Genomic DNA, 26234 nt, shown 5'->3' with positions numbered 1-26234 from the left:
CCTCCAATACTTTGTATAAAGGGCATAGTCTACTGAGATTGGATAGATTGTCTCCTGCACGATTACACAATGAGGAAAATACACTATTTTTGCAGTTTATCAAATCAGAGTTCCTTGGGTAAACCACTGTAATTGTCCAGACAACGTAAGAACATAAGAAGAGCCCTGCTGAATCAGGCAAAGGGTCCATCTAGTCTAGCTTCCTGTAGCTCACACTGGCCCCACCAGGTGTTTCTGGAGCGCATGAGACAACTGGATACCTGTCTCCTTATACCCCTCCCCTGCATCTGGCATTTTGAAGTACTTTCCTTTTAAGCCTGGAGATTATAGACCCCAATCATGGCTTGTAACCTGCAATTGACTTTTCCTCCAGGAATCTGTCCAATCCCCTTTTAAAGGCATCTAGGCCAGATGTCATCACCACATCCTGTGGCAGGGAGTTCCACAGACTAACAACAGTTCACATGAATCAGCAGGGCAGAGGCAGAGAGTTCTGTTCAACATCAGAAGATGCCTTAAGGTGCTAACTGGCCATTTTCACCTCACTTTCTGTTTATTTCATTTTTGTTAGTGACCTAATGAAGCTTGGTTCATTTGGAAACTTTTCTTTTTTTTTAAAAAGACCCTGCTTGGAGACTAGGAGCACTCAGTTGAGGGGAACTTACAGCCCTACGAGCATCCCTTTGCATCCATCTGATCAGATCACCACATTGGCAGAGAGTGGACAAAAATGATATAACCATCCCTGCTGGCTGAACGACAACAACAAAGATGATTCCCCAATAAAAAAAATTAAATAAAGAATGAGAAAAATTCCACGATGGGTTTCTCTGCATTGAGCTTTACATCGGGTAGTCATCAGGTTTGAATTTCAATTCATCTGTGCCTCATCTGCTGTAAATTATGAGGTAAATGGCCAGTACAGTTGCACCCTAAGAGACTATCTACCTTTTCCAGGTATGACAGTTTGATGCTACTATAACTGGCATGGTTCTGCCCTGTGGAAGTCTGAGATTCATAATTTGGTGATATACTTAGAACTCATGTGCTATAGTTCAGGGTAAGGCACCGGAGCTGCCTAGCAGAGAATTCTGAATACCTTGTCAGAGTACAAGTCCCAGAAATGCATAGGATGGAGCTATGAACTGCTGGATAGCTCGGTGGTTTAATGTCTCTGGCTAGAGAGCCAGATGTTGGGAGTTCGATTCTCCACTGTGCCTCCTTGAGAGGGACTGGACTGAATCATCCACAAGGTCCCTTCCAGCTCTGCAGTTCTAAGACGATGACACCAGTTAAGGTAGTATCAAACTGAGGTGAGAGTGCCATTCTGGAGCAGTGCAGTTCTTTCCTAGGAGTAAAGCCCACTGAACAAAATGGGACTGATTTCAAGTGCACATACTGTATATGGTAAGTTACACAGCAGAACGCCCGCCTGCAGCAGGGACTGCCCTACATGCTCTTCCCAGGCTGGGCGCTGAAGGCACTATCCCAAGGGAGGCCCAAAGGGAGAGAGCAAAGAACTGCCTTCTCAGCAGTTGTGTCCTGCCTCTGGAATGAATTACCATCTGATATTCACCTGGGTCCCTCCTTGGCATTTTTAAAAAAGCTTTTAAAAGCACATGTATCCCATCAGGCTTTTCAAAACTTGCCAGCTGAAGAGCTCTGTGACCATCAGCCTTTTATTCAATTGCCGCCAGTTTTAACTTTGTTTTAATATTTGTTTTTTGAGTTTAATTTAGTTAAATTAATATATTTTAGTTATGTTATTTTTATGCTATTGTTGCTGCTTGTAAACCACTCAAGAGTGACCATTGGTCTGATGGGCAGTATAAAAATCAATCCGATAAATAATAAAGGTGTATATATAGCACTATGCCAGTTGTTACCTTTTTCTGGCATAGGAAAAGCTTACCATTTGTTTGTGTCTGCCAGATAGCATCAGCCACACCCCAGAGGGCTGGTAATATGAAGAAAACAGCGAGATGCTTTGGGTGAGGTTTCCAGAGCAGGAACCCTAGGATACAGGCAAGGTTGAGAACTGCACCTGTTGGATTATAAAAGATCATAAGAAAACAAAGAACTCTATAAAGTGGCAACCTAAGAACATAAGAAGTTACTGTTAAGCTGCATCCAGCCAAGTCTCACACTTGTTGCTTTCTTGTCCCTATTTTTGTTACCATTGGGATGATTCTGGAAATAAATAAGCAGGATCAGCACAACTACAGAGACTAGCAGCCTGCTAAAGCAACCCTCCCTACATGGAACTCTCCATATGCTCCTAGACTTCAAAATCCATTATCGTTGTCAGTTTCCTAGCATGGGAGATCAGCCATGTCTCCTGGGAGGGTTGGCCTGTATTGCTTACCCATGTGACTGAGGGTTTCAAGCAGGATATATGCATTTTATATACAATTCTTTTTCTCAAAGCTGCCGAGCATAATACACAACCAAATCCCTCACTGTTTATAAATAACTTTAAAATCACAGCAATAGCAGTTTAACAATATAGCACAATACACCCATTTGTAAAGCAGATTACATTGACTGGTTACATTTCATAGACCAGCTGAACAGATATTTTCAGTGGTCCTCTAAAATCCAGCCACATTGGCCCTAGTTTGTTCCATTATCACTGCTAGACAGCACTCAAAGATTCACACAGCGTCACCTGCAAATGTCTTGCATTCAAGACAACAATCTCCAGATCTCCATATGACTTCTCCTAGTGGCTTCATATAACTTAAAAAGCATTGGGGAGATAGCTGATCTCAGCAGGACCATGTCCCAGAGGACCCAAAGGGTGGGCAATGCCTCTGCATGTTGTACCGTGTGGGATCAGCCCCCGAGGAAGGACTGGAACCACCCAAAAATATAACCCCAAATCCCAAACTTGATAGCTATCCCGCATGGATACTGTGGTCAGTGGTATCAAAGGCTGCAGAAAGATCCAGGAAGACCAGCAGGGTTACACTCTACCACTCTGCTTCTCTCAGGAAATTGTCTTGCAGGGTCACCAATGCCAATTCAATCCCGTGGGCTGGCCTGAACCCCGATTGAAATGGTTCTAGGCTATTTGTTTCCTCCAAGAATGCCTGCAGCTGGGCAGGAGCACCCTCTCAATACACTTTCCCAGGAATGGAAAGTTGCAACAAGCCAATAGTTGTAAAGATCATCTGTTGCTAAATTAGATTTATTTAGAATGGCCTTATCATGCTTTTCTGTGGCAGCAAGATGTCTTTGGCTGACCGCGGAAAGGGGAGTTTGGGCTTAAGCACCAGTAGGTTCCAGCACAGCAGGTAAAATATCCTCTTGGCACATGTATACTCAGAAGTAAAATCCACCACCCAGTCCAGTGGAGCATGCTTCTTGGAAAGTGTACATAAGATTGCAGCCTTCATTTGCTTTGATGTTCGCGTGGTACAGCCAAGAGAAAAACCTCAGAGCTGGAATATATTGAGGTGGAAGAAAGAGAGATGGAATTCCTTCAGATAGTCAATGTTGCTTTTCTTGAACATACTCTCTTAATCAAACTGCAACCATTAGGGATTATCTACAAGTGAAATTTAAAGTGCTAAAGATCAGGTTATAATATGGTGTAGACTTGGTTAGAGAACAGGCTCCATTCTTACTGGAGAATACATGGTCGACCATGAGAACTGAAGAAGAGTCTTAGTCAAACCACACATTAAAAGAAACACATATTTCTTGCTATAGCAATATTTTCTTTTCAGGCTTGTAAATCTTCCAAAGCTGCCTGCCTGAGCAATCAGGCTTGCAAACGATGCCCTTGTTTATCTTCTGGTGGCTAACAAAAACAAACACAAGTGGTTCTGAACCACATGGAGAGAGGCAAGTCTGTGCTAGAACAAACAGATATATTTTACTTCTTAAAAGAGCTCTCCTTCTTATAATGTGCTAACTATATTGCCTAGTTTGGGCCTCCGGTGACTCTGTCAGCTGTGTTATGGCCAGGTCACCAAAGGTGCAAAGCATGACCATATCCAACCATCCTCGTACCAGGTGAGCCTCTCACCCCTCAGTGAGCCTTTACCTACCTAGTGCAAAGAGAACCTTTCTGCCGGTGAACTGGGAAATCTTCCCAAAAAGCATGGAGGAGAGTGAATTGGCAGCTGAAAAGCAGATCATCACATAACCAACCCAATTTATACCAAGTGCACAGGTCACATATGACTAAAAAAGAAGAGAGACAGATACAGTTTATAGTATTGCTACCGTTATGAAGACTATTATTGTTGCTGTTGCTCACAGCAAATTCTTATGCTTTCCTTTGAGATTCAAGCTTTGTTTCTGAATGCTGGGTGAATGCAACACAGATGAGATCAAAATAGCATCACTTCATTTTGGACCACAGAGCTTTTGGCATTAGCGTGAAGCTTGCTGTCACAAAATAACATGTTTTAGAAACTGGGCCACACTTTGCCCACCTCTAATTAACACGGAGGAGTTTAGGCTGGATCTAGAATCTGTTTTCTATAGATGGATGGGCTCCACTCATGGAAGTTGCCTCTTCCTTATTTCAGAGGAAGAGGTACATTCTCCATCACAATGTACCTCTTTCAACAGAGTCTCCTGACTCTCAGCAGATCGTTTCCAGGGGCTGTTATAGAGAGGTACTTCTGCCAGCCTGGTTGAGTAGGATCTAATGATGGATTCAACCCAATACATCTACAGAGGGGAATGTTCTGGTGGTGATTGTGTGGCTAGGAACGGCAGCATTAAGGCAGAAAACACCTTAGGACCTATTTGCACGTTCAGTTATCCTGGGGTAGCAAAGCCTGAACTCCCTGATTATTCAGCCTGGTGACATTTGGTAAAATGATACTTTAAGGACAATGCATACTCCATCCAATTTAAACACTTCTCCTCCTACAATGTAATATCCTCATACATGTGTGTCTTGACACACTGACTTCCAAATTTTCTCCGTGTTTTCACCTTCCAATGGCCAATGACAAAACAAAGCAAACACAACACAATATGCATGGGTGAGGAAATGCATATGCTCTTATAAAAAGGTATCTCTCAGCACTAAAGTTCAATACTCTGTGTTCTCTGTAAACTACAGACCCATTACACAGATGAGATAGCTGCCCTAGACAGCAGTTTTGTAGTGTCATTAGAGGGGAGCAAATTCTTTACTTTGTTATTTTTATATTTTTACTGCAGAGGCAGCCAGGAAACCTGACAGCCTCTGCATTAAAAATATAAAAATACTAAAATATTACTAAAATAATTTCCCCAACATTGACTACTACTTTGTATCATGAGGACAAGAGGGAAGGGCCATTTGCTGCTCAGATACCAAAATTTTAGAGGAGCAAGTAAGTGATTATCTGTTCCCTCCCCAATCTAATAGGCCACAGCAGTTCCATTGGAAGTATTAGAGACATAAGGAACAAGTGTACTACAGGTGGTACATGATTTTCAGTATCACTGTCTGTGCCCTTTTGTGGCATCTGTGTAGTTCTGTCTGTTCAGGCCTTCTCTTCCTTGATGACAGTTTCTAAACAATTGTCCTTCTTGATTATGTATACTTCTTAAATGGGTGGCTGTGGCTAGCAGCCATGCTAACTAGGTGATTCCAGGAGTTGTAATTCAAAAGGTTACATTTCCAAGCTCTAGTACATTCCTACCTTGGTGTAGTCACCAGCAAGGAACCCTTGTTCAAACCCACTATACATGGTCAGAGGAATCAAGAGACACTGGCGTTTGTCTTTAAGATGTTGGAACGTTGCCAAGAAAGTGGACCAAAAGGACGGCATCTTTTTTTCTTCACTTTCTGCTTGGTCAGATGAGATTCGATCCAGAAATACAGAGACTAGCACCACAGCAAGCACTCCACTGGCTGAAGAATGGAAAGATGCATTTCAATAAAAAGAACATTTTAAATGACAAGGATTTGATTTATTTTTCATCAGAGCCGAGTTACAAGGTCAGAGTACTTAGCCAATAAGTGACTCTAATGTAATTCCAGCCTTAAAGGCCGAGAAAGTTTAAATAAACTCCTTGCTTGGAGCCAAAGCCCTCAGTAGAAGGGCATACACCATGGACTGTCTCCCTTTGCTCAGCTGTCACATGTTATGACAGCTGGAGAACCCAACTGTGCTGTTGCATGAGAGAGATTTCTTACCCTTCCAGGTCAGGTCAGAGGTTACTCTGAGATCAGCATGCATGCACTACCCTTGCGTCTGTCAACATTGCCTCTAGATGAACTGGCTACACGAGCTTGTGTCTTTTGACTGGTCTTTTCCAAAACACATGTGAAGAGGGAAATTTGTCTAGAGAACTGGGATATTTAGCTTTATTAAATTAATGGAGGACTAATTTGTATGCGAGGAAATGGCCTCCAAATAACCTAGAGTTGGTTGTTGTGGGTTTTTCAGGCTCTTTGGCCGTGTTCTGAAGGTTGTTCTTCCTAACGTGTTGCCAGTCTCTGTGGCCAGCATCTTCAGAGGACAGCACTCTGTGCTCTGGTGTAGTTGGCTTGGGAGTGGAGTATTTATGGCTGTGAGATGGGCTTTTGTCTTTTTTGTAGATGGGTGATTAGTGTGTCTTGTTGTGGGTGTACTGTTGTGATAAAAAGGAGAGATTATCTGTCACTGTGGTTGATGGGTGTCATTAGCTGGTCTCTCCTTCTTATCACAACAATACACTCACTGATCTCTTACTGAGCCACACTTCTCTATTCTCCCTACAGACAGGCTAAGAAAAGATATGTCAGACAGGATGTGCATTTTTGGCAGCTGACTGGATCCTTGTCTTATGGTTCCCCAAATGCTATGTAGCTATAGCATGTTGAGTTGTGGCCATTTCCATTCCATCTCTGTTCCTGACAGAACAGGTTTGCCTTCTCCTCTTGCCTTCTTGCACTCTTAGGTGCTAGGGTACAACCATTGTCAGAACTATTAAATGCTTGATACCATTGCATGTCTGCTGTCAAATGTTGGAATATTAACTGAGACACATCAAATGTTGAAATCAAACATCCTTTACAGTCAAACACAGGTTTCAAATATTTGGATAAATATTGAGAAATATGTGAGTATCAATAAGGAAATGTTTTAAATTCAGCACCAGCATTTGGAGAATTCTGAGGATAATTTATTTCACCACATATAGAAGCTCTCTTCACCATCCTTGAGAAGAAAGATCATGTGGAGAGGGGTTTTGTGCGGATTAAACTACCTTATCATAGATGTGTACAAAATAATTTGAAAGTTATGAATCATTTATTCTGTTCTTCAAAACTGGACCTCATTTTGGGAACAGAAGAAGCATAGCTCAGCTCGCTAAGCAGTGCATTAGGCAGCAACCGGCTTTTGTAAGAAATAGACAGCAACAAAGCCTCAATGTACTTAGGGTATGAACCAATGGGGTACTTTCATATTCAGGGGCAACAGAATTCAGAAATCTTTCCCTGACTGCCCTCTCTGCCTACCCTTTGTAGATTTAAAATATCCTTCCCCTACAGAGCAAGTTTATAGGATGGAGGAGGATGCAGGAGAAAGGGTGATCCCTGACTCCACATTGACATGTAGAAGCAGCAAGATCTGATATAATTTTGCTGCTGGATCCTGACTTTAGTCCTAAACTAAGTGGTCTAGATAACATTTTCTCAGCTGTCTGGCAGAAATATTCTGTGTTTGTGTCCTTTATTCCTCCTGCCAGGACAATAAATCTTTTGAACTAAGACGTGGAAGGCCAGGCTTGGTCAAACTGCCCCGTTCTTAAAAGGACAAACTTCATATATACACACATGCATATACAGTACATGTGTATGTGGGATGCGGGATTTTACTTTTTTAAAAGATGGGGGAACTAAAATGAGTTGTGATATCTGATTCCCCACCACCACATAATAACTGCTTCAGAAGGGGTTGATTTTACTTGGGATGATAGTACAAGGGAAGCCACTCTCTACCACAGCACAACTGCTCCGTTTAAAACAGAATCTTTGTCCTCCCCAAGTGTTTTAAAAGTGGAAACTGAGATATGGATCCCTTGCATTTTTTTCTGTTTTGTAGTGACAGCATGAGGATGTTTAAAATCGCACCTACTTATGGCCCAAGATTTCATTTAGGGCTTGCATTTACAGCGTTACTCTTGTTTAATTCAAGGCAGCATACATGGAATGGTCTCCTGTCCAGGCAGAGATTAAGTAGACGCAGACTTTAGCAACACAGATGAACCGTTTCCCATCAACCTCATATGAATGTGTATTTCACATATGACTCACACAACGCTGTCCTGGATGCAACATAAAAAGATCCTACACATACCTGTGTAGGTTCCCAGCAGTGTGTATCTTAAAGCATCTGTTGGTCTGTTTGAAGTTCCACTGCTATTCGTCACATTGGATGTAGTCTCACAGTCTTCTGCACCGCAGTATGCCAGCTCTGCGTCCGAGGGTTCGGCTAGTTGACACAGAAATGAAAGAAAAGATGAACTTCTTAGTGGCCAAAATACAGATAAGAATCAAAACCATAAATATAATTGTTTCCGGATTGCGTTCCACATAGTACTACAGTTCCTCAGAAGCTCATCAGGATTTTAATCTTCAAGAAGATCAGTGATGGTGGAGAAGAAGCCTGACAGTCAATCCTAAAATTCCACCTCTGCTGTTCAAGAGGTTCCATGACAGGTGGACATGATTGAAATGGCAGACAAATCAATGTAGGAACAGATTGCCCTAAGCCTCATATCCTGGGAATGAATTTATAAGTCGTCACCATAGGGCATAGGGCACTCGTCTAAATTGTCTATCCTGATAATTCCAACAATGACACAGTCTAGTCATTCCCAGAGAAAAACTGTGACCAGAACTGACTGACTGACTAACTGGCTGACTAACTGACTAAATAACTAAATAAATAACTGCTTTCTGGGCATGTGGCAGAGTAGGTAATCAATGTTGCTCTGTGCTGATGCATGCACTTTGTGGGTGCTTGTTGTCTGATTACCTTTCCTTAAGGGTATGATCTGCTACTTAATCTCCACCCCTTCACATCTGAGTGCCACTCCTGTTTAGCTTTCTTGGAGTATCAGCTGTTCCTACCCTCAGAAAACCATTGCCAAATCCATACAATGAAATAGATGTATAGATAAAAGCATGAAGGTTTGAGAATGGGGGAGGGGGGAGGAAGAGCAGAGGTCTATTGGGTGAGGGAGCGGAAAATAAGCAAGAGAGGAGGGCAATCAGAATTGGGATGGAGATGTCAGGGAACAATTCTAGATGTATGTGTATAGGCTGCACTGGGATGATCAAATTTAGCAACCCCAGTGATTAACTTGGCTGCATCCCTAAAATTAATATCCTTCCCACACGTGGATGCAAATACGGGGATGATCTATTAAATCCTGGAACAAAAAAAAAAAAATAACAGTGTAACCTCAGAAGGAATGAGGACAACACTACTGTATGAACAAGCTCAAAGATTCATGGTTGGTGAGGGGGGAGGTTATACTTTTAAAAGAAGCTGGTGGTTTCCCTTGTGTTTACATTAAATAACAAACAACACAACCCTTACATCTTGTTGTATTACTGTATATTTACCTTTGTTAGGAGTCTGGTCAAATACTAGAGATGATATAAGATTCCCCCAGACTCCAGAAGACTGGAATATCAGAAAGAAGATTCCAAAATATTGGTTGACAACATCTCTTCCTACTTTCCCTGCTTTCGGAGCATATGCGTTGGCCGCAATGGTGAGATAGGTACACTTAGCTGACCAAAGTGGCGCTCCTCCCAGACCCAGGATCAATGATGTAGGTATCAGTGTAGCCCTGTCAGAAATATGCTCTTTAGTTATTTATTTTTAAACAGTTACCTTAACCTGAAAGAGAGACCCAATGTAGCTACCAAATAGAAGTTGTGCCCTACTTCAGATGAGCCCCAAATTCTGAAATGAATTACGGTAGTCTGATTTGGACCAAATAATTTGAAGCAAATTGGTCAAAGTGAAGCAAATTTATGAACTTACTCCCCTCTTTATGGCCTACCAGGGGTCCAGATGTCATGTATATCATATTAAACAAAACAAACAAACAAACAAACAAAACTTCGTAGCTGTTCTGATTTTCCATTGCAAGTCAATAGAGGCTTCCAGACTGCCAGACTGACTTGGATTTGGGGCACAAATTGAATGGAACCCATGCCATATCATTTTGGATTAAATCAGGATACATTCCAAAGACTCAAATTGACCTCTAGAACAAATGGGAGGGCCAATTCGATTTGATCCCTACTAAATACACCACATTTCTTTCTGTGCAGTAAAGTGGAGACACAGAACATGTGGTTCTCCAAATGTCATTCAACTCTAAAACTCATCAAACCCCTAGCTGATTTGGGGGGGGGGGGGGTAGGATACAATGAAATTAGTAGTTAAACAGCTTTCAGAGGGTGGAAGTTTTCCCACCTACAATTAGGGGATGTTTTAAAAATAAAAATGCCATGTGTAAGATATACAAGAAATCACACTGTATGGAAAGTTTGCTGCCAACACACATTAGACTGCCTCCTTGTCATGCTTTTAGCAAACACCATATCTGACAAAGGCACAATATGTGAAATTCTCCGCATGTATTAGAACTTTCACCAGGAAGAAGCATTTCATGCAGGCGTAGGGAAGCAGGGGATAGTTAGGCTCAGTTCAAGTTAAGTGAATAAATATTTGAAAGCATGGACCCCAGGAAACTCATGGGAGGTTCTTTTAAAAACAGCAACAATAGCTGGTCATTTTGTTATCAAGCTGTGGCAGAAGGGAGACAGAGTCTACAGAGGGCTTTTGTGATTGAATTATCAGTGCTTAAGCTGTATGTGATAAAATAGATACTGGACACCAAGGGGAAAGGAACAGGTTCTGGAGCTCCAAGAGAGCATTTTCTAAAGTGTCACCACTGAGCTTAGAGTCCTGGCAAACTATTGTGGGAGTTCTGGAGAAACAACAAACTGAGAGTCAAATGGCCTGGGACTTGCTTCTTGACTTCCTCCCCTGTGCTATGATCCATATGGGGGCTTTGCAACCACTTTTTAGATAGGAAAGAAGTGCTGACAACTTTAGTCCTATGTACTACCAAAGGGATGTGGTGGTGCTGTGGGCTAAACTGCAGAAGCCTGTGCTGCAGGGTCAGAAGACCAAGCAGTCGTAAGATCGAATCCACGCAACGGAGTGAGCGCCCGTCACTTTGTCCCAGCTCCCGCCAACCTAGCGGTTCGAAAGTATGCAAATGCGAGTAGATAAATAGGGACCACCTCGGTGGGAAGGTAAACAGCGTTCCGTGTCTAAGTCGCACTGGCCATGTGACCACAGAAGATTGTCTTCGGACAAAACGCTGGCTCTATGGCTTGGAAACGGGGATGAGCACCGCCCCCTAGAGTCGAACACGACTGGACAAAAATTGTCAAGGGGAACCTTTACCTTTACCTTACTACCATCCCACATCAAGAGATCAGAAATTGACTTTTTAAAAACAATTTGTTCCCATTACTTTTTGATCACTACAATCTTTTCAAAAAGGTTTATTTATTGCCCTTACTCAATGCCACTCAAGGGACTAGTAGGACAAGATGTGGCATTATTCCTCACTTTTTGTTGTTTTACAACTTTGTATAGTTGCTATATGGATGTTTCCATCACATGGGCCCATAGTATCTGTGATATTTTTGTACCTAGTCTGAAGGCTGTAGTGAAATGGAGGTGTTAGGATAACATAACATTAGGCAAACCTTTCTTTCCTTTCCCCCTCCTTTCAAGCGTCACTATAAATACCTATCATTAGATGCTGCATGTGCTGGCCTTTGCCTCCTTTAAGCTGGCAAAGGGCCTTGTTTACTCAAGAGGGAGAAGCTACTAATCACCTAGGCTACAAAAGCAGCTGCTATAAGCAAGCCCAGCTTAAATAACAGGCTGGATGATGTAGCTGTTTATTTACTCTGCTATCTGTTTTGCTCTGACTGGAACACTTTGCTGTCTTGTTTTGACTAGAATTATATACTACCAATTTGGGGAGTTGGGCCATAAGAAGCCCAAAAACTCAGATCCTGAGAAACAGTGCGACCTATAGGATAGCATTGAACTTTGCCTAGCCTTTGGAATCAAGGCTGGCCTCGTTGCCTCCTCATTGCCCAGCTGAGGGGGTGATTAGACAGGTATTCATCCCACTGTTTGTGCATATTTATTCATTTTGATATTTATTCAGTCAACTACATAATATTAGCACTAATTGCAAGTACTTCCAATTTTGGCAGGGGTACGAGGCATGTTTTTTCAGTTGGCATGGCTGTCTCCATCCCTCCCTCCCTCTCTCTCCCTCTCTCTCCCTTCCCCCCTCTCTTTTTTTTGGAGGGTAGCATTTCCACTCACATTATTTTGCCTTGCTTTTGGGTTGCCTGATCAGCTAGATAGATCCTTTGAGGCCATTGTTGTGTGTGTCCAAATGACATCATTTATGATGCACAGAATGGTCATTGGGGCGAAAGTCAACCCTATTCCTTTTGTTCCCATCTGTTCACAACAGTAAGGACTACAGCTGAAACATACTTTTTACATTGCATTTTTAAAAGTATTTTTTCCTCCTGGCTTAGTGCTATAGTGCCAGACTTACTGCTATCTGCTAAACTAATGGCATGCATTCAATGCTTACCATGTCTTGTCAGTATAGTGCTATTTCATTTGATAAATGTTTTTTAAAAGATAAAGAAGTGATTTGAATGCCAGGAAAAAAGATAGGTAAGAGGGTTGTGTTAATGGTAGAGAAGCTTGATGAAGAAGGGGTGTGTGTGCAATGTGTGGACCTCTGGAATAATTAAATATTTTTGTGAAGAACAGCCAGCATGTGGAATTTAAATGCCAGCATGTGGTACAGAGAAGTTCACATCATTCTGGGACAAATTTCTATGTAGTCATGACCTGAGATGGGTCATTTTCACTCTCCTTGCTGAGCAGCGAATGTCAGGCAGAAACATTTCCTCTGTTATTGCCTCTCGTTTATTCTGTTATCTACACTCACCCCATAGACAGAAGAAACATATTTATCTCTGCCATGTAACATTATTTATTTATCCCTGTGGTTCCTAATCATGGGGAACCCAAGTGTTCTTGGACTGCAACTCCTAGAAACCCTGGCTAGCACAGCTGGTGGTGAAGACTTCTGGGAACTGCAGTCTAAGAACACTTGGGTTACCCATGGATGGGAACCACAGATTTAGCTGACATACAATGAACTGGGAGCCTGGGAACTGCATTCCCTCCCAGCCCCTGCAGGCCACATAAGACTTGTAGACTACAGGTTATCTCTATACTTTAAAGCAAAAGACACAGCTTAAGCAACTGCTTACTGTGGGGAATTTTTAAATTTAAAATAAACTTCAATCCCTCAAGAGCAATAAAAGGTAAGATTAGAATGGCTATTTGCCCTCTGTATTCTAGTGCATCTTACTTTGGTATCTTTAGAAGTCAGCCTTAAATCTCTGTAAGTGATTTTTATTTATTATATAAAACATATTCTATTCTATTTATATTTTATATGTAGGTAAAGATAAAGGTTCCCCTTGACAAATGTCCAGTCGTGTCTGACTCTAGGGGGCGGTGCTCATCCCCGTTTCCAAGCCGTAGAGCCAGCGTTTGTCAGTAGACAGTTTCTGTGATCACGTGGCCAGTGCGACTAGACACAGAACGCTGTTACCTTCCCACTGTGATGGTCCCTATTTATCTACTTGCATTTACAGTACATGCCTTCAAACTACTAGGTTGGTAGGAGCTGGGACAAGCGACGGGAGCTCACTCCGTTATGTGGATTTGATCTTACAACTGCTGGTCTTCCGACCTTGCAGCACAGAGGCTTCTGGAGTTCAACCCGGAGCACTACCACGTCCCTACATTATATATATAAAACTATCATCTAATTATAATATAGTTACATTCTACATGTGTAACATTATATAATAACAAGTAGTACTTCTATATCCTACGAATAATATAAGTAAATCAAAAGATAGATCTCACTTATTTTCCATCAGTTGATGATGGAAGCCCAAGATGAGTAATGGTGCCAATGCCCAACTCATCATGTGATGGAAAAACAAGCAGTCTTAGGTGAAGCAGTCTTTGTTCTTGCCCAAACACTTTCCATTGTACCTCTTTCCTGATGCCCTGACTTATTCCAGAGACCATAGTAATACTTCCATTTCCAAATCATTCAACTTGGTGCTAATATTAAGAACATTAAAATAACCTTTTAAGATGTGTTGCTCATATGTAACACTTATAGTCATAGTAAAAGATTCTTATTTTTTTTTATCCTACGCCCTTCATGAAAACAAATACTTATCCAGTTACTATACATCCAAATACTGTCATAGTGGGTGCTTCATGCATTGTGAGCAGGTGATATTATTGTCCCAAATTTCGTTACAGATCTTACAGGTAGCAAAGAATCAGTATTACCAGCTGGGATAGAAATTGCCCAGAGAGTATGTAATGTAGCAGCACATGGAGCCAACGATGGTCCACTTGCAACCAAGTTTCTGAATGAGGATTGGTGGGAGGAACATGGAGGAGATGATGAGACCACCATAGACGACGCTCAAAGAGGCAACACCCAGCCCATCAGCGGCATTGAGGCTGCTCTGCACAAACAAAACATAATGAACACCTAACAATGGGGCAGGTGAGACACAGCTTATGGGTCAGAGGCAACCAGTTCTATTGCTATCGTTGCATTGCAACTACCCTTAATGCTTGACAATGTAACTAACTGTGGAGAATGATAAGAATTACAGTCCAGCAACATTAGGAAGGCCATATGCTCCTCAACCCTGAAATACAAGGTTTGGGGCTTTCTATAGGGTGAAAAAAATGAATGAAGAATGAAATTAATGAAATGTAGATAAATGAAATTTGGGCAATTATACTTGAAATGGAGGAAGTGGATATGGGCAAAATGTCTTTCTGTTTCTTGTGATACTAGAGGACTAGCAAACGCAAGCCTGCTGATTTGGGACTGGCTGTAAGTTTGGAACAGGTGAGAAGTCATATTTTATTCATAATTAAGTTATGGAATGAACTGTGTGACAGTCACTAATTTAAAAGAAGACTAGACAAAATCATGACAGTTAGGTCTATTGTTGGCCATTAGTCAAGATGGATTCACAGAGTCCCCATATTCAAAAGGAGTCTACCAGTGACTGAAAACTAGCAAATTGGAAACAAGTACTTTCTACTAGTAGGAAGCAACCCAATACTAATAGTCAGTTCAGGCAACTCCTTTCTTCTGCAATGCATCTAGAGGCCTCCTATTGGCTATTGCAAGAAGAAGCTAGATTCTGCATGAGACGGACCTTTAGCCTAACTTCAAAGGGTTCCTGTGTTATTCTAGTGCAATGTTTCCCAGACATGGGTCCTCATGTGTTCTTCGACTACAACTCCCAGAAATCCTGGCCAACACAGCTAGTGGTGAAGGTTTCTGGGAGTTTTAGTTCAAGAACATCTGGGGACCCAAGGTTGGGAACCCTTGTTCTAGTGCTGTCTTCCATAATAGAATCTACCTCCCCCTTTTATCTTCTTTACATATAGCTTCTTGAAATATATGGTCCATGACAGCACATATTATTGCAAAGAACATTTCCAGAGATGTACCTATGTTGATTTCTGGCAATTTAAAAAAAAACCCAAAGGCCAAAATCATATCACTTATGCCTGCCAGCTTAAGGACAAGCTATACTTTTCAGTGGTGCATTGATGATAGTTAAGAAGTCAATTTTTGTATTTTTTTACTTTGATGTTTGACTTAGCACACAACAAGAAATGCATGTTTCAACTTCAGCTTCTTAACGGGTGGGCATCAGTAACAGGATTCTGACCAAAAAGATTTTTTGACTCCTAAAGACTGACCTAAGCTTTTATATGGCATAAAACTATGGGGGCTGCAGTCCACTTTGTCCATTTCTTGCATCTAATGAAGTGGCCTGTAGTGCATGAAAGGTTGTGCCAAATAAATTGGACCAGACTCCGCTGTCATTGTGGATTAGGCACCCAAATAAATCCACCTACCTGCAGGCTCTGCAGCCCTCCATATGCTGTAAATAGAAATAAGAATCCAAAAGAAACCACCAGAACATTCTTCAGATGTTTCTCCATGTTTGGGCCACACAAGATGCAATGTGTCAGTGGAAGGTGTTCAGAAAATCATTCCAGATGGAGAAATGGCAGGGAGAATGAGAAGAATTGGAACCTAGGCTTCTGCTTCATTTCATCTGTTAAGGCAAAGAACTCCTGTTAGCTACTTGAATATCTACCAGTGTACTTTATCTTCTCCAGTGCTGAAAATCGCGTAGGAACTTGTTACTTATTCACCTGCTTGAAAAAACACCAAGGATTCCACAGGTTGCACTTTTATCTGCACAATACTTACCCTTTGACCTGATTCCAGAAGTCTCATCCAAGAATAAAGCAATTTTTTTCCATTTCAGTCCCCTGCAACATTAAATGCTTTCCTGTGCTGTGAACTGGCACAGCAGAACTGGCACAGCAGAAAGAATATGTTTTTAACCCAGATTTGTCAGCTGGATATGGCTATAGATTCGCTTTAAAGGTTAAAGATTACAAAGTTGTACAGGATGCCCAGCTGTATAGCAAGTTTGTTTATTTGTTTGTTTTATATGCCTCCCTTCTCACTATAAGGGGACCCAAGGCTGCTAGGTTATTTAGTGAAGGAGGTGTGGAACTTATTTTATGACAGTGCAATAGAAGACAGTAATATTTTCTATGCAACAGCTATTATGAATACCCTGCTTAGAAAAATAGGGATCCTTTATATCTTGCTTCAGGGTCAGTTGGCTCCAGGGAATTTAGTATGTGGATATTTTCAGAGTCTAATCAAATATGAAGTTCACTTTGTTCATGCAGAAGTGTGTAACTTTGGTTGGACAATCAACTCATATGCAGTGGTGCCTCGCTTAACAAGTGTCTCGCTCAACGATGAATTCGCATAACGATGGCCTTTGCTGGAAATTTTGCCGCCTCACCTAACGATGTTTCCTATGGGGGATTTTCACATAACGATGTTTGGGACCTTGCTTCACTTAACGATGACAGTTTTAGGTCCCCTGTTTCGCTTAACGTTTTTTTTTACAGCCCTGTTTTCGCTATTTTAAAAATATTCTAAAATGTTTAAAAATGTTTAAAATGCTTGGAATCGTTAGTGCGCCTAATAAAACTTTCGTTAAAGTAATTTGGCTTCATTCTGAGTCTTTTTGAATTTTTGGTGATTTTTTTTCACCATTGAAATGTATTGAATAGGATCCTATTGGAACGGATTAACCGGTTTTCAATGCATTCCTATGGGAAATGGTGTTTCGCTTAACGATGCTTTCACATAACAATGTTTTTAATGGAACCAATTAACATCGTTATGCGAGGCACCACTGTACTTATTTTTTCTTTTGTTTATCTTTTGTTTATCACAGGCAACAGATTTGAGATGCTATCATGAAAGGTTCCCATCATTGTTAGTTACTTAATTTGTTGCTATTATATTTTTATAGCCAAAAATGGGGAGAGATGATCTGGGGATTTTCTTTGCCACATGTGCTAGAATAACTTGGTTGGCTTTGGGTAATGTGCCTTTTCACTAGAGTGGACAGGAGGCTGTTTGTGGTTCCATTTCAGGTAACAAAATGTTTTGAACTAGCTCTGAATATTCATACAGTTATTCTTATCATGAGCTATCAAATTGATTTCAACTTATGGTGACCTTTCCAGGATTTTCTAGGTAGCAAGTAATCTGAACTACTTTACCAGTCCTTACTTCTAGTGGCACTTTTGTGCCCATGCAGCTTGCCCAAGTGTACATATCAGGCAAAGGCATGTAGTCCCATCAGCCACACATATTCCAAGTGATCTTGGCGAGTTATTCTCCCAGGAGTCTCGGTAAGGATTGGAACTCTCAGCCCCAACCCTGTAGCCTGGTGCTCCAGACCTACTGACTTTTGGTGGCCAATGAATATCCGTATCATCATCATATGCTGTCAAGTCAATTCTGACTTAAGGCAACATTTCTCAGGGTTTTCTAGGTAGAGTTCTCAGAAGTGGTCTACCATTCCCTCCTTATGGAGACATCCGGAGACCGTGCAGCTTGCCCAAGGCCACATAGGCTGGCTCTTCTGGGATGCACAGGAGGGAACTGAAATCCCAACCTCTGGCTCCGCAGCCACATACTTAAACCACTGAGCTATCCAGTCAGCTGAATATTCATATACATTGTTTTAAACTGTAAAAACCAACTGTCTTGAATGTTTAGTGTTTAACAGTATTTGGACTGTTTTAGCATTTTTTTAAAAGTTGATTTTATTGATTGTACATTCCCTTGAGATCTATTGATGTAGGGCAAGTTAAATATATTTAAAGTAAATAAAAATGAATCCCCCAGTGAGCTAGGTACTAATTTTTACCGACAGGCAGAGCTAACCTTTAGATAAGCTACCTGAACCCATCAGGATCAGTCAGGTTGTGATCTGAGGCTTGACTACAGTACTGGTGACGTTGGGCCCGTCCTGACAATTCAAGCAAAGCAGGGAGGAAACCACCAAAATTGCATGACTGTTGTTGAATATGTCCCAGCAGTAACAATGCAAAGCTCGTGTGTGTTCTGTGCCGTCAAATCAAAACTGACCATAGTGGCTTTAATAGGGCTTTTAATGTTAGTGAGATATTTAAGGAGTGATTTTACCAGTTCCACACCTCCAGTGAGTTTCCATGGCTGAGCAGGAATTCTAACTCTGTTCTCCAGAGTCATAGTCCTTCACTCTATCCACTACACACCACACTGGGAATCCCAATGCAAAGCTTGAGGAAAATTTATTATTTTTGACCTACAATGCCCCACAGGCTTTTCCTGTGGGTACCCCGAGGGTGTCCTGAGTGATCTGTTGTGCACTCAAATTCTCATGCAACCTTCCTCTACTATGTTTCTAATGAGGGAATGGAAGTATTTCAGCTAGGGAACTGAAGTATTAATAAAATACAGTGGTGCCTCGCATAGCGAGGTTAATTCGTTCTAAAAAAACATCGCTATGGGAAAACATCGTTAAGTGAAACGAGATTTCCCATAGAGATGCATTGAAAACCGGATAATCCGTTCTAATAGGAACGGATTATCTGGTTTTCTCCCTCCCCCCTGGTTTGGATCTGACCCGCGGCGGCTACCTCAGCAATGGCTGGACTCCCTAGAGTCCAGCCATGGCTGGGGTAGCTGCCGCGGCTCGGATCCAAGCCGTGGGGGAGAGTGGGGGGTCCGGATGCCTTTCAGGCATCCCGGGCTTGGATCCCACCCCCTGCCAGTTACCCAAACCATGGGTAACCGGCGGCGGGTGGGATCCAAGCCCGGGATGCCTGAAAGGCATCCGGATCCCACCACCCTCCCCCCGCAGCTCAGATCCAAGCCATGGGGGGAGGGTCGGAAGCATAGCCGGACTGTTCGGCAGCCGCCGCGGCTCGGATCCGAGCCCCGGCGACTGCTGAAGAGTCCGCTCCCAGTCTCCCCTCATGGCTTGGATCCAAGCCGTGGGGGAGGGGCGGAAGCATAGCCGGACTTCAGCTGGCTAAGAGGCCGGCGATCGGGCAGGAGGAGGTGGGAAGATTCCCCCGCCTCCTCCTCCTCCTGAGCGAACGCCGCGTTTTCAGCCGGCTGACAGGCCGGCAATGGGGCAGGAGGAGATGGGAAGATTCCCCCACCTCCTCCCGAGCGAACGCCGCGTTTTCAGCCGGCTGATAGGCCGGCGATCGGGCAGGAGGAGGTGGGAAGATTCCCCCACCTCCTCCTGAGCGAACGCCCGCTTGTTCAGCCGGCAAATGGTGCCTATGGGGAAAACATCGCAAAAAGATTTTTCCCCATAGGCAACATCGGTATGCGATCGCAAAAGCGATCGAAAAAAAGCCATCGTTATGTGGATTCCTCGTTATACGAGGCACTCGTTATACGAGGCACCACTGTACAGTGGTGCCTCGCTTAACAAGTGCACCATTTAATGACGAATCCGCATAGCGACATGTTTTTTGCGATCGTTTTTATGATCGCATTGCAATGTTTAGATAGGCTAAACATCGCATTGCAATGATCGGTATGTGTTTCACTTACCGATCTTCGCATTGCGATGTTTCGGAAACAGCTGATCGGTGGTTCCAAAATGGCCGCTGGAAGAAGAAAATGACCACCCGCAGCGTTTTCGCACCCTGCCCTCGCTTACTGAGGCAGCGAAAATGGCGGCCGTATGGGGAATCTTCACATAACTGTGAGTTTTGGCGCCATAGGAACGCATTAAATGGAGTTTAATGCGTTCCTATGGGGTTTTCCATTCCGTTTAGCGATGTTTCCGGATAGCAACGTTAATCCTGGAATGGATTAACGTCGCTATGCGGGGCACCACTGTACTTGATGTTTCTTTATTGTAAAAGCCAGCACAGAAAGACACTGTATCCTGTTGTTTAAATGTGGAGCAGAAGAACAACCATGTAAGTCTCCTTCCCCTAATTTCAGCAGGTTTCTCATTGTTCAATCAGATGCATAGCCAATCTTCCAACCAGTGAGAGAACAGGCCCAGTCTGGGAACTGTGCCAGAGTAAGGGAGAGGAAACTCTTACGTGTTCATTCTTCTGCTTCATAGGATCCTGGCCTTGATGTTTTACAAAAACTGAATGTTTGTGACAGACCATAAGATTCAAGGAGCTCCACTCTAACCACTCATTCACTCAGACACATTGATCTTAGAGTGGATAAGTATGGTGATAGGTAGGGAACCATTATGGTACCAACAACTCTTGTTGTTGCTGTTTAGTCATTAAGTCGCGTCCGACTCTTCATGGCCCCATGGAGCCCCCTTCTCCTCTTGCCTTCACACTCTCCCAACATCAGGGTCTTTTCCAGGGAGTCTTCTCTTCTCATCAGATGGCCAAAGTATTGGAGTCTCAGCTTCAGGATCTGTCCTTCCAGTGAGCATACAGGGTTGATTTCCTTCAAAATCAATAGGTTTGATCTCCTTGCAGTCCAGAGGACTCTCAAGAGTCTCCTCCAGCACCACAATTCAAAAGCATCAATTTGTCAGCCAACAGTCTTCTTTATGGTCCAGCTCTCCATTACTACTGGAAAAACCATAGCTTTGACTATGTGGACTTTTGTCGGCAAGGTGATGTCTCTACTTTTTAAGATGCTGTCTAGGTTTCTCATCACTTTCCTCCCAAGAAGCAGGGGTCTTTTGATTTCATGGCTGCTGTCATCATCGGTGATCATGGAGCCCAAGAAATTAAAATCTGTTACTGCTTCCATATCTTCCCCTTCTATTTGCCAGGAGGTGATGGGACCAGTGGCTATGAGCGTAGGGTGTGGTTTTTTTTTTTTTGGTTGTTGTGGGTTTTTTGGGCTCTTTGGCCGTGTTCTGAAGGTTGTTCTTCCTAAAGTTTCGCCAGTCTCTGTGGCCAGCATCTTCAGAGGACAGCACTCTGTGCTCTGGTGTAGTTGGCTTGGAAGTGCAGTATTTGTGGCTATGAGATGGGCTTTTGTCTTTTTCTGTAGATGGGTTATTAGTGTGTCTTGTTTCGGTGTATTGTTGTGATAAGAAGGAGAGATTGTCTGTCACTGTGGTTGATGGGTGTCATTAGCTGGTCTTTTGTGTGTAGTGATCCCCGGTCCTTGTGGCTGGATAGAGTTCGTTGACATTTTGCACACTGTATTTTTGAGAGCTGGGAGCCAAGTTTTGTTGAGTTTCAAACTTTCCTCTTTTTTGTTGAAGTTCTGCTGGTGCTTGTGGATTTCAATGGCTTCCTTGTGCAGTCTGATGTAATGATTGCTGGTGTTGTCCAGTATTTTGGTATTTTGAAATAGAATTTCATGTCCAGTTTGTTTTAGGGCATGTTCATCTTCAGCAGATTTTTCTGGTTGTTTTAGTCTGCAGTGTCTCTCATGTTGTTTGATTCTGGTGTGGATGCTTCATTTTGTGGTTCCAATATATACCTGGCCACAACTGCAAGGTATCCGGTATACTCTTGCAGTGGTGAGGGGGTCCCTTCTGTCCTTTGCTGGCTGTAACACTGGTTGTATTTTTGCGGTGGGTTTGCATACTGTTTGTAGGTTGTGTTTTTTCAAAAGTTTCTCCATGCGGTCCATGACCCCTTTGATGTATGGAAGAAATACTTTATTTGTGGGTGGCTGTTTTTCTTCTTCTGTTTGGTGTTGTTTTCTTGGTTTGATGGCTCTTGTGATTTCATTCTTGCAATAGCCATTTGCTGGTAGGGCCCAGTTCAGATGGTTGAGTTCAGTGCTGAGAAACTGAGCTTCACAGTTCCAATTTGCACGGTCTACTAGTGTTTTGATTATACCTCTTTTTTGCTGTGTGTGGTGGTTGGAGTTTTTGTGTAGGTACCGGTCTGTGTGGGTGGGTTTTCTGTAGACCTTGTGTCCCCTAAGAGCCCGAAAAACCAACAACAACCATTAGATCCAGGCCGTGAAAGCCTTCGTGAATACATTAGGTTTTTTTAATTTTGAGCTTCAAACCATTTTTTGCACTCTCCTCTTTCACCCTCATTAAGAGGTTCTTTAATTTCTCCTCACTTTCTGCCATCAGAGTGGTATCATCTGCATATCTGAAGTTGTTGATATTTCTTTTGGCAATCTTAATTCCGGCTTGGGATTCCTCAGTCCATCATTTCACATGATATATTCTGCATATAAGCTAAATAAGCAGGGGGACAATATATAGCCTTGTCGTACTCCTTTCCCAATTTTGAACCAGTAAGTTGATCCATATCCAGTTCTAACTCTTGCTTCCTGTCCCACATATAGATTTCTCAGGAGATAGATAAAGTGGTCAGGCACTCCCATTTCTTTAAGGACTTGCCATAGTTTGCTGTGGTCCACACAATCAAAGGCTTTTGCATAGTCAATGAAGCAGAAGTAGATGTTTTTCTGGAACTCTCTGGCTTTCTCCATAATCCAGCGCATGTTAGCAATTTGGTCTCTAATTCCTCTGCCCCTTCGAAATCCAGCTTGTACTTTTGGGAGTTCTTGGTCCACATACTGCTGAAGCATACCTTGTAGGATTTTGAGCATAACCTTGCTAACGTGTGAAATGAGTGCAATTGTACAGTAGTTGGAGCATTCTTTGGCACTGCCTTTCTTTGGGATTGGGATGTGGACTGATCTTTTCCAATCTTCTGTCCACTGCTGAGTTTTCCAAACTTGCTGGCATATTGAGTGTAGCACCTTAACAGCATCATCTTTTAAGATTTTTAGTAGATCCACTGGAATGTCATCACCTCCACTGGCCTTGTTGTTACCGAGGCTTTCTAAGGCCCACTTGACTTCACTCTCCAGGATGTGTGGCTCAAGGTCAGCAACCACACTATCTGGGTTGTCCAGGACATCCAGATCTTTCTGGTATAATTCCTCATTGTATTCTTGCCACCTCTTCTTGATGTCTTCTACTTCTGTAAGGTCCCTACCAATTTTGTCCTTTATCATGTCCATCTTTGCACAAAATATTCCTTTAATATCTCCTATTTTCTTGAACAGATCTCTGGTTTTTCCCTTTCTATTATTTTCCTCTATATCTTTGCACTGTTCATTTAAGAAGACCCTCTTGTCTCTCCTTGCTATTCTTTGGAAGCCTGCATTCAATTTTCTGTAACTTTCCCTATCTCCCTTGCATTTGGTTTCCCTTCTCTTATCTGCTATTTGTAAGACCTCCTTGGACAGTCACTTTGCTTTCTTGCATTTCCTTTTCTTTAGCATGTTTTTGTTGCTGCCTCCTGTACAATGTTACGAGCCACCATCCATAATTCTTCAGGCACTCTGTCCACCAAATCTAGTTCCTCAAATCTGTTCTTCACTTCCACTGTGTATTCATAAGGGATTTGGTTTAGATTATACCTGAGTAGCTCAGTGGGTTTTTTTTTTCTGCTTTCTTCAATTTAAGCTTGAGTTTTGCTCTTAGAAGCTGATGATCAGAGCCATAATCAGCTCCAGGTCTTGTTTTTGCTGACTGTATAGAGCTTCTCCATCTTTGGCTGCAGAGAACATAATCAATCTGATTTCGGTATTGCCCATCTGGTGATGTCCATGTGTAGAGTCGCCTCTTGTGTTGTTGGAAAAGAGTGTTTGTGATGACCAGCTTGTTCTCTTGACAAAACTCTATTACTGTAGCCTTTGCCCTGCTTCATTTTGAACTCCAAGGCCAAGCTTACCTGTTGTTCCCTTTATCTTTTGACTCCCTACTTTAGCATTTCAATCCCCTATAATGAGAAGAACATCTTTCTTTGGTGTCAGTTCTAGAAGTTGTAATAAGTCTTCATAAAATTGGTCAATTTCAGCATCCATGGTTGGTGCATGAACCTGAATTACTGTGATGTTGAAAGGTCTGCCTTGGATTCGTATTGAAATCATCCAAACACACTAGTATGACCCAACTAAGTAGTGCTTTCAGGGACCTCCAAAAACTTCACAAGGTTAACTGTTGAACACTATTATACCAACCCTGCAAGGTAGAACTGCCACTACACTCACAATATATCAAGTTTCCTGGTAGCTGGTCAAGTCAAGAATTGGTTTTAAGTACCACAAACCCTCTTAGCCAAAACCTCAAACAACTGGAGGGAGGATGTTTATATTTTATTAAAGATAGTGAAAAAGACAAAAAGGTAAACAATTTAAAAGGTTTCAAAAAGGTATCAGAAATATTTGCTGCAAACAATAATTTAGAGTCTAAGACTGAAGCAACACAGAGAAATACTGTATACATGAAAATAAGAAAGCTAGTTACATTCACACACTAGCATATCATCAGCATGGTCTTGGAGCATGTACAGAGTGCATCCCTCCAGGCACTGCATGACAGGATAGCAACTGAGCATAGAACCTTGTAAAAGATAAGTCAGCTACAGTACTGAATAAATTTATATACCTTAAACTTCACTTTCTGGGCCCTTCAAGATGGTTGCCAATCAGGCTTCGAGTTCTCTCAAATGTTCATGAAGACAAGACCATTTCTGTCTCCCTTCCTTCAAGAGCTGAAGTCACTTTCCAGTTAGCACAATACTATGGAATGAGTGAACATGGCCTTGATGTTCTCTTCACCCATTTTGTTACTGGCAAAAACTGCTCTCACTTTTCTCCCAGTCAGCTGTTCACAGGCATTACCAGAAAACCCGAATTTTCCAGAACGGTCCACAACCCATATCCCCCAATTTCTCTGTTTCTTCACAATGCTTTAAAAGGTATTCTGATTTGTTGCTGTCTTCGTGTGGAATTGAACAGCTTGCCAGAGCAGATCCATATAATATCTGACTGTTGTTAAAAACAGAAGAGTAAGAACAGATTCTCATCATGCCTATAGCGCAAAGACACAAAATAGCTGAAAGCAATCTTCAGATCCAAAGTAGAAATCAATGCAAACATGCAAAATCTAAAACAGAGGCCCCTTCTGACACTGGAGCTCTGAATACCTGAGAGTGAGTTCGTCAAATTGCCATGACTTGTCTGGCACCTGTTTTCTAGAAGGTAGTGATGAGATGGTGCTTAATATAGAACAGCACTGAGGGGGCTCGGATTAGGTTACATTTCAGCCTGCCATCCTGTGAGGAATAGACTGTGAACAGCAATTTCCCAGAAATTCCCTAGGTGTGTCTCATTCTTGATCCTTGGGGCAAATACCAGCAAAACGAATCACTTCACTCTCAAGAAACATTCGGAAAACCTGTAATAAAATTCCTCAGCAAGAATGCAGGTTACCTCTTCCATTCTTTAGGGAGCTCCAGCAAAGAAAATCACTCCTCATATTAATACTGAGGACAAAAGCAGGTTTTGCTCATTGATCTAAATCATGCAGCTAGCTCATTCTGGACTGAAATTCAGGATTGCATTTTCTACTTCCCTATGAGCGAGTCCCTTCAAAGAAATGCATACCTCATTGTCCAGAAATCAGATAAGGCTGAAATGTTTTGTTTTATACTGAGCTGTGAACACAACCCACCAGGTTGCTATGCATCAGTCTTGACACTCTTTCATTCTTTCTGTCAGGGTACATAAGATTAAGTTATCTCCTAAGAAGCAAAAGGGGTTGTGTTTCACTCACAAGTTTCCTCATACCCAGGGAATTCTGAAACCTTCAGCTAAAAACTCCCTTACCAGAAGAACGCAGGCATGTTAGAATGCAGACGTCACTGAGA

General features: G+C 42.3%; 1 protein-coding gene across 2 annotated transcripts in view; it reads right to left on the bottom strand.

Annotated features, from left to right (window-relative positions):
• The window catches only part of UNC93A (unc-93 homolog A), a 41034-nt gene extending 15470 nt beyond the window's left edge, over positions 1-25564 (bottom strand). Inside the window, exons 1-8 of one of the 2 annotated variants that reach the window (XM_020809789.3) lie at positions 25512-25564; positions 16074-16276; positions 14469-14650; positions 9575-9804; positions 8301-8435; positions 5655-5866; positions 4056-4191; positions 1913-2044 (exon numbers count right to left, since the gene is read on the bottom strand). In XM_020809789.3, the coding sequence (XP_020665448.3) occupies positions 1913-2044; positions 4056-4191; positions 5655-5866; positions 8301-8435; positions 9575-9804; positions 14469-14650; positions 16074-16160 (1114 nt within the window). In that variant the 5' untranslated portion in view covers positions 16161-16276; positions 25512-25564. The other variant, XM_072994183.2, reaches the window with a different exon arrangement.
• Positions 25565-26234: the final 670 nt, after the last annotated feature.

The sequence above is a fragment of the Pogona vitticeps genome, chromosome 1, assembly GCF_051106095.1.
Source record: "Pogona vitticeps strain Pit_001003342236 chromosome 1, PviZW2.1, whole genome shotgun sequence".
NCBI classification, from domain to species: domain Eukaryota; kingdom Metazoa; phylum Chordata; class Lepidosauria; order Squamata; family Agamidae; genus Pogona; species Pogona vitticeps.
The sequence above is the reverse complement of the archived record's forward strand: the minus strand, read 5'-3'. Positions and strand labels throughout refer to the sequence as shown.